Source organism: Osmerus eperlanus, chromosome 7 (genome assembly GCF_963692335.1).
Source record: "Osmerus eperlanus chromosome 7, fOsmEpe2.1, whole genome shotgun sequence".
Classification (NCBI taxonomy): Eukaryota; Metazoa; Chordata; class Actinopteri; order Osmeriformes; family Osmeridae; genus Osmerus; species Osmerus eperlanus.
In genome coordinates, this window is record NC_085024.1 from 1052233 (window position 1) to 1061125 (window position 8893).

Sequence of the window (8893 nt, forward strand, 5' to 3'; positions counted from 1 at the left end):
GAGTGTTGGGTCATATCTGCAGGTCAGTGGGTGAGTGTTGGGTCATATCTGCAGGTCAGTGGGTAAGTGTTGGGTCATATCTGCAGGTCAGTGGGTAAGTGTTGGGTCATATCTGCAGGTCAGTGGGTGAGTGTTGGGTCATATCTGCAGGTCAGTGGGTGAGTGTTGGGTCATATCTGCAGGTCAGTGGATGAGTGTTGGGTCATATCTGCAGGTCAGTGGGTAAGTGTTGGGTCATATCTGCAGGTCAGTGGATGAGTGTTGGGTCATATCTGCAGGTCAGTGGGTGACTGTTGGGTCATATCTGCAGGTCAGTGGGTGAGTGTTGGGTCATATCTGCAGGTCAGTGGGTGAGTGTTGGGTAAGTGTTGGGTCATATCTGCAGGTCAGTGGGTGAGTGTTGGGTAAGTGTTGGGTCATATCTGCAGGTCAGTGGGTGAGTGTTGGGTAAGTGTTGGGTCATATCTGCAGGTCAGTGGGTGCCCGCCTGCTGCTGGCCCCGCTGCTGGCCATGGAGGGTCGCCGTGGGAGCGCCCGCGGGCTGTGTCTCGACCCGGAGCTGGAGTCCTCCAGGGAGTCTGGGGTGGACGGCCGACTGGGCCTGCCATCCGCCTTCCCCGAGGCTCTCCAGCCAGAGGGCCCTGCGCCGCCGTAGGAGTCGGTATCTGAGCTCTTGCCCTCCACCACCGTGGAGCAGTTGGACGAGGCGTTCCCCCTCCAGGGCTTCCTGGCAGCGCCGGCCAGCAGAGTGGGGCAGGACGAGGTGTGGGTCGAGTCCCTGGAGCGCTTCGGGGAGTCCAGGCCACGCCCATCCTTCTCCTCCTCACCGCGATGAGCAAACTCCTCCTCCTGTTTGGGGGGCGTGGTGGAGTCGCAGGGCGGGGAGCGCGTGTCGCTGCTGGTGTTGTTGGAGTTGAAGTTGTGCTCTGTGGGGCTGTGGGTCACATGCTTGGCCTCCTCCAGGCTGCCCTGCCCCGCCAGCTCCCCCTGGAGGGGCAGGAAGGCGGAGGGGTATCCGGCTGCGTCCGGAGGCCTCTCCAGCAGCAGGTTGTAGCTGCTGGGCGCTGAGGGGATGGTGGCCTTGCGGCCGGTGAACGTGCCCATGCAGGACTGAGGAACCACTGAGTCCTTCTTGGCCTTGCTGGGGTAGCAGTCATGCAGATCGTCCCGCAGATGAGGGTAGAAGTCCAGGATGCCGTTTTTGATCTTCTTGTAGCCCAGGTGTATGATCTCCAGGATGTTGAGGAAGAGGGACACTCCAGCGATACCCTGCATGAACACCATGAACACGCTCTTCTCTGTAGGCCGCGACACATAGCAGTCCACGGCGTTGGGGCACGGCTCCCGCTCGCACTTGAACAGCGGGATGAGGTGGAAGCCGTAGAGGAGGTACTGGCCCGTCATGAAGCCCACCTCCACCACTGAGCGGGTGACGATGTGGGCCACATAGGTGCGGAGCAACGAGCCCCTGAGAGGAGCCTTGTTCAGCTTCCCCTGCTCCAGCTGTCTCATCTCCCTCTCGATCTTCCTCCGGACCTCCAGCAGCTCCACGTCCACGCCCTCCAGCTCGCGCCGCAGCACCGCCTTCTTCTTCTGACGCTCTTTCTCCAGCGCGCGCAGGCGGTACAGGGCGTGGCCCATGTAAACCAGCGAGGGCGAGGACACGAAGATGACCTGCAGCACCCAGTAGCGGATGAGGGAGATGGGGAAGGCACGGTCGTAGCAGACGTTCCTGCAGCCCGGCTGCTCCGTGTTGCAGATGAAGTCGGCCTGCTCGTCGTTCCACACGTCCTCTGCCGCCACGCCCAGCACCAGCATCCGGAAGATGAACAGGATGGTCAGCCAGATCTTGCCCACCATGGTGGAGTGGATGTGGACCTCCTCCAAGATCCCACCCAGGAAGTTCCAGTCCCCCATCTTCACACGGGCATTGTTGTGACTGGAGGAGGGGAGCAGGTCAGTAAGGTTGAAAGAGAGTGATGAAGGGATGATGAGATAAAGGAGAGAGTGAAGAAGGGATGATGAGATAAAGGACAGAGTGGTGAAGGGATGATGAGATAAATGAGAGAGTGATGAGAGTGAAGGGATGATGAGATAAAGGAGAGAGTGATGAAGGGATGATGAGATAAAGGAGAGTGATGAAGGGATGATGAGATAAAGGAGAGAGTGAATAAGGGATGATGAGATAAAGGACAGAGTGGTGAAGGGATGATGAAATAAAGGAGAGTGATGAGAGTGAAGGGATGATGAGATAAAGGAGAGAGTGATGAAGGGATGATGAGATAAAGGACAGAGTGGTGAAGGGATGATGAGATAAATGAGAGAGTGATGAAGGGATGATGAGATAGAGGACAGAGTGGTGAAGGGATGATGAGATAAAGGAGAGTGATGAGAGTGAAGGGATGATGAGATAAAGGAGAGAGTGATGAAGGGATGATGAGATAAAGGAGAGTGATGAAGGGATGATGAGATAAAGGAGAGAGTGAAGAAGGGATGATGAGATAAAGGACAGAGTGGTGAAGGGATGATGAGATAAATGAGAGAGTGATGAGAGTGAAGGGATGATGAGATAAAGGAGAGAGTGATGAAGGGATGATGAGATAAAGGAGAGTGATGAAGGGATGATGAGATAAAGGAGAGAGTGAATAAGGGATGATGAGATAAAGGACAGAGTGGTGAAGGGATGATGAAATAAAGGAGAGTGATGAGAGTGAAGGGATGATGAGATAAAGGAGAGAGTGATGAAGGGATGATGAGATAAAGGACAGAGTGGTGAAGGGATGATGAGATAAAGGACAGAGTGGTGAAGGGATGATGAGATAAAGGAGAGTGAAGAAGGGATGATGAGATAAAGGAGAGTGTGAAGAAAGGATGATGAGATAAAGGAGAGTGATGAAGGGATGATGAGATAAAGGAGAGAGTGATGAAGGGATGATGAGATAGAGGACAGAGTGAAGAAGGGATGATGAGATAAAGGAGAGTGAAGAAGGGATGATGAGATAGAGGACAGAGTGAAGAAGGGATGATGAGATAAAGGAGAGAGTGAAGAAGGGATGATGAGATAAAGGAGAGAGTGTTAAAGGGATGATGAGATAAAGGAGAGTGAAGAAGGGATGATGAGATAAAGGAGAGAGTGAAGAAGGGATGATGAGATAAAGGAGAGAGTGAAGAAGGGATGATGAGATAAAGGAGAGAGTGAAGAAGGGATGATGAGATAAAGGAGAGTGAAGAAGGGATGATGAGATAAAGGAGTGTTAAAGGGATGATGAGATAAAGGAGAGAGTGATGAAGGGATGATGAGATAAAGGAGAGTGTTAAAGGGATGATGAGATAAAGGAGAGTGAAGATGGGATGATGAGATAAAGGAGAGTGATGAAGGGATGATGAGATAAAGGAGAGTGAAGATGGGATGATGAGATAAAGGAGAGAGTGAAGAAGGGATGATGAGATAAAGGAGAGTGTTAAAGGGATGATGAGATAAAGGAGAGTGAAGAAGGGATGATGAGATAAAGGAGAGAGTGATGAAGGGATGATGATATAAAGGAGAGAGTGGTGAGAGTGATGAAGGGATAATAGACAGAAAAGGGCTTTAGCAATAACTAAGCGGAAATTATCTTTCATTTGAGGGATAGCATGCATACCTCACGTCTAGATTATCCTTCAGAGATCTTTAGTTAATTGTGTGGCACAGCGGCTAACAATCGGAATGAGGGCTAATCTGTTAAATCACCTGACAAATAACATTTTAAAATTAGATCATTTGTTTTAAACCAACGTAAGTGGGGAAAAGGATTTACAAATGACACATAATCAATTTCCAATACAATTACCAAAGTATACAGAAATTACATACCTTTTATCAAAAAAATAAAAATAAAAAATCTGTTACAGTTCTAGACTTTTTAGAAATTTTAAAAAATTGATAAATAAAAGCGTGGGTAATCCCCAGGACATTGATAAAATCCTGCGATGTAATCATCTCATGCTCTGCTCTTTAGTCCTGTTCCCTCAGACAGAACCATCCTTTGGACGCTGTTAACTTATAAACAGTGTATCTGATCAATAGCAGAAGAACATCATTTCCATTTACCTTGCAGCAGCATGGACGGATGGCCTGTGGTTTAGGTCCCCACGGGTCATACAGATGCACCCAGCCAAACAAAATGCTACAACAAAAATCGTTGGTGCCCCCAACGTCTGTCTCTGCCCATCACCTGACCCACTGCGCCCACAGCTGGCAGCACAACAGGACTGACTGGTCTAGGGCAGCACCACAACACAGCTGGCAGCACAACAGGACTGACTGGTCTAGGGCAGCACCACAACACAGCTGGCAGCACAACAGGACTGACTGGTCTAGGGCAGCACCACAACACAGCGCTCACAGGAAATCAATTCCCCCCCCCCCCCCATGTGGTGTGGGGACAGTTAGCTGAGGGAGTTTGGGTTGGCAGGCAGAATCAAACCGTGTGGCGTTTCCCCTTGTCTTCATCGAGAGGTTCTGTGGGCCAGGGAGCAGTTCTACAGGCGTATGTGAAGCCCTTTGTCACACTGCTTGGAAACATGGCTTTACTAATAAAGTTTGGTTTGATAAGGATGCTAGTCCACGAGTGATGCCGGTTCCTGTGTTCTCACAGTGGAACAGCATTCTCTGGGAGCGGGCTGCTGTTCAGGTTCAGGAGGACAGCACCAACACACAGCTGTGTTACTGGTACCTGACTCACTCACCTCACCCTGGTTGGACCCTGTTTTGTCATATTCACCATCTCGATGTTGGAGATGGCCACAAACATGTTCACCCTCACATCAGTTCAACTCAGATGTTAATGTTCAAAAATAACAGTAAAATGTAAATGAGTAACTGTGGCTGGAATCTCCCTGACACCAGCACAATGTTATCATAGGCACCAAGCCACACAGCTTTTTCTAATCAATAGTTGTTTGTGCCTCTGTTGTAATCAATGGGTCATGTCCGATTTCATACTCTACTGCTCCTCCCTGTAATTAAGTTCCTCACTACCAGTTGACACAAAATTTTATTCCATTTACAAGAGATCGATGGTTCTGGTTTGTTGCACTTACTAATTTCTGGTTCTTCCCCTCAGATGACCGTCCAGAAGTCCTGGTTCTGACCCAAGCGTGGAACTGTGTACATGCTCCTGTCTGATTCTAGGACTATAAAATGATTTTTCCCTCCGGCCATCTGTCTCTCAACACTCTCAGCCTTTTAGCCTCCACTGAATGTGCAGCCAGCTGGTTTCACATAGTCCTAGTCCTTGTCATGGCCCCTAGTCCTAGCCCCAGTCATGGGTCCTAGTCCTAGCCCCAGTCATGGCCCCTAGTCCTAGCCCCAGTCATGGGTCCTTGTCCTAGCCCCAGTCATGGCCCCTAGTCCTATCCCCAGTCATGGGTTCTTGTCCTGAGTCCTAATTCAGGGTTCTAGACCAAGTCCTGAGTCCTAGTCCTAGGTACTAGACCTAGTCCTAACCATGAGTCCTTCTTCTGTAGAAATACTGTCTGATAAATAATGAAGATAAGATATGACATCCATGGTGATGTGGTGCACTGGTGTGTCTGGGTTAGGGTGGTGGTGTGGTGCACTGGTGTGTCTGGGTTAGGGTGGTGATGTGGTGCACTGGTGTGTCTGGGTTAGGGTGGTGATGTGGTGCACTGGTGTGTCTGGGTTAGGGTGGTGGTGTGGTGCACTGGTGTGTCTGGGTTAGGGTGGTGATGTGGTGCACTGGTGTGTCTGGGTTAGGGTGGTGATGTGGTGCACTGGTGTGTCTGGGTTAGGGTGGTGATGTGGTGCACTGGTGTGTCTGGGTTAGGGTGGTGGTGTGGTACACTGGTGTGTCTGGGTTAGGGTGGTGGTGTGGTGCACTGGTGTGTCTGGGTTAGGGTGGTGATGTGGTGCACTGGTGTGTCTGGGTTAGGGTGGTGGTGTGGTACACTGGTGTGTCTGGGTTAGGGTGGTGATGTGGTGCACTGGTGTGTCTGGGTTAGGGTGGTGGTGTGGTGCACTGGTGTGTCTGGGTTAGGGTGGTGGTGTGGTGCACTGGTGTGTCTGGGTTAGGGTGGTGGTGTGGTGCACTGGTGTGTCTGGGTTAGGGTGGTGGTGTGGTGCACTGGTGTGTCTGGGTTAGGGTGGTGGTGTGGTGCACTGGTGTGTCTGGGTTAGGGTGGTGGTGTGGTGCACTGGTGTGTCTGGGTTAGGGTGGTGGTGTGGTACACTGGTGTGTCTGGGTTAGGGTGGTGGTGTGGTGCACTGGTGTGTCTGGGTTAGGGTGGTGGTGTGGTGCACTGGTGTGTCTGGGTTAGGGTGGTGATGTGGTGCACTGGTGTGTCTGGGTTAGGGTGGTGGTGTGGTGCACTGGTGTGTCTGGGTTAGGGTGGTGATGTGGTGCACTGGTGTGTCTGGGTTAGGGTGGTGGTGTGGTACACTGGTGTGTCTGGGTTAGGGTGGTGGTGTGGTGCACTGGTGTGTCTGGGTTAGGGTGGTGGTGTGGTGCACTGGTGTGTCTGGGTTAGGGTGGTGATGTGGTGCACTGGTGTGTCTGGGTTAGGGTGGTGGTGTGGTGCACTGGTGTGTCTGGGTTAGGGTGGTGATGTGGTGCACTGGTGTGTCTGGGTTAGGGTGGTGATGTGGTGCACTGGTGTGTCTGGGTTAGGGTGGTGGTGTGGTGCACTGGTGTGTCTGGGTTAGGGTGGTGATGTGGTGCACTGGTGTGTCTGGGTTAGGGTGGTGGTGTGGTGCACTGGTGTGTCTGGGTTAGGGTGGTGATGTGGTGCACTGGTGTGTCTGGGTTAGGGTGGTGGTGTGGTGCACTGGTGTGTCTGGGTTAGGGTGGTGGTGTGGTGCACTGGTGTGTCTGGGTTAGGGTGGTGGTGTGGTGCACTGGTGTGTCTGGGTTAGGGTGGTGGTGTGGTACACTGGTGTGTCTGGGTTAGGGTGGTGGTGTGGTGCACTGGTGTGTCTGGGTTAGGGTGGTGGTGTGGTGCACTGGTGTGTCTGGGTTAGGGTGGTGATGTGGTGCACTGGTGTGTCTGGGTTAGGGTGGTGGTGTGGTGCACTGGTGTGTCTGGGTTAGGGTGGTGGTGTGGTGCACTGGTGTGTCTGGGTTAGGGTGGTGATGTGGTGCACTGGTGTGTCTGGGTTAGGGTGGTGGTGTGGTGCACTGGTGTGTCTGGGTTAGGGTGGTGATGTGGTGCACTGGTGTGTCTGGGTTAGGCTGGTGGGTTGGTGCACTTAGAGGATCATCATCTGTAGTCTCAGTCTGGGCTCTCCTCTCTCCCACCCACAGCACCTCCTGCCCCTCAACCCCCATCCTGCCCCTCAGCCCCTTTTGCCCCTCCTGCCCTTCCTGCAACTCCTGCCAGACATTTTGATTTTCATGGAGGAATCAATGAGGGTCTCACCCTGACCATGCTGCTAGCCTGCAGCCGGACCCTCCCCTGTGGACGACCCAGATCCTACATGTCAGGTTATGTAGAGCAAATGATGAAAAACGTGGGATATTGGTTAACGGGACACCTCCTCAGGCACAGTCCTGGTCAGGAAGTGGTGACCGCTGAAGGTGAAAAACCAAATTAGCTTCAATCAAAATTAAAAGTGAATCATAAATCTCAATGATGATGGAAAAACAAGTGAAACTAGAGAGGGTACAATTTCTGGGGAAATTGTAGGGTGTGCTTGCTTGCGTCGGTTGCAGGTGGGTCCGTCCTCTAAGTTTTTCCCTTCTAGTGATATTTTCAAGCATTTAGCCTACTCATATTGCATATTTCATTAAGAACACCCTTTGAAACAGATGCGAACCCCCTTTGAAACAAGCTACTGTAACAACGTTGTCACTGGCAGTATGGAATCGCGATTCAAACAGTACTGTACCGTCTGCTTACTGAAAATATGCCCCCCAAAACGTAAATAAGTTTGACATTAATGTAGGGGGAAATGGCTAATTCAAAATAAGTTTGCTAGAGGCAAGCTAGCTGCTGTTGCTCCACAGTTCACTGATTGTTTGAAAGCGCCGGAAATGAGAAAGCCAAAAGTTTCTTTTGACATAAAGTTTAGCTGTGGCATTGAAGACAGTACTACACACTGCCAGTGGGCGAGCCGAGTCTGACTGAGGCTAACGTCAAAACAAGCCGCGGTGTCACTCAAATTCCAAGTTTTACACAAATCACAAAAATATGCTGACCCGCTGGCTATCTTCGCAATTGCCATATCTTTAAAACACTGCCCTCCTTCTGATTTTTGATGTAGAATTGACCCTGGTACGAAATTAAGAATATACTGATCAGAGATCGACAACAGCTGACGCAATCATCAACGGAGGCTGACGGGGCTCTCACGTAGCAAACCAATCAAAGTTTTTACAGCAACCTACATTAAAATCTCACCATCTGGCTGTCTTCACAATAGTCATATCGTCATAACATTGCCCTCCTTCTGTTTTTTGGTGTAGAATTGACCGAACTATAAAATTACGAAAATACTAAACTACTATGACGCTTCCATGGCTGCCGCCTAGGCAGTCTCACGGGCGACCCGCACTCGCTCAAATTACAAAGACTTTTACGACCTAAATAAAAAATCAGAGATTGCAGTTCCACTCGAAATTGCTTTCTCAACAAAACCCAATGGTTGGTAATTTTGGGGGTTGGCATTTTTCACTCATAATCCAAGCTCCAATTTGCGTGCTAGAACGTCTCTATGACGTTGTATCCATGCGTCGTTGCTAACGTGTGCTGACGTAGTGACGTAGGCTAGCATTGGTACCCTTCGTCGACAGAAGACACTTTTTGCCACAAAAACGTAACCTCCTAAACTGTGCAACGGAGTGTAAATAAAAATACAAGCAACTCAATCGCTACCAAGACGAAACTTTTGACACCT

At 50.6% G+C, this 8893-nt stretch overlaps 1 protein-coding gene across 1 annotated transcript; it reads right to left on the reverse strand.

The window, feature by feature from the left end:
* Positions 1-317: 317 nt before the first annotated feature.
* Positions 318-5250, reverse strand: gja9a (gap junction protein alpha 9a). Its single transcript, XM_062466409.1, has 2 exons — positions 5083-5250; positions 318-1939 (listed from the first exon to the last, which is right to left on the reverse strand). The coding sequence occupies exon 2, from the start codon at positions 1915-1917 to the stop codon at positions 460-462; it is 1458 nt and encodes a 485-aa protein (XP_062322393.1). The 5' UTR covers positions 1918-1939; positions 5083-5250; the 3' UTR covers positions 318-459.
* Positions 5251-8893: the final 3643 nt, after the last annotated feature.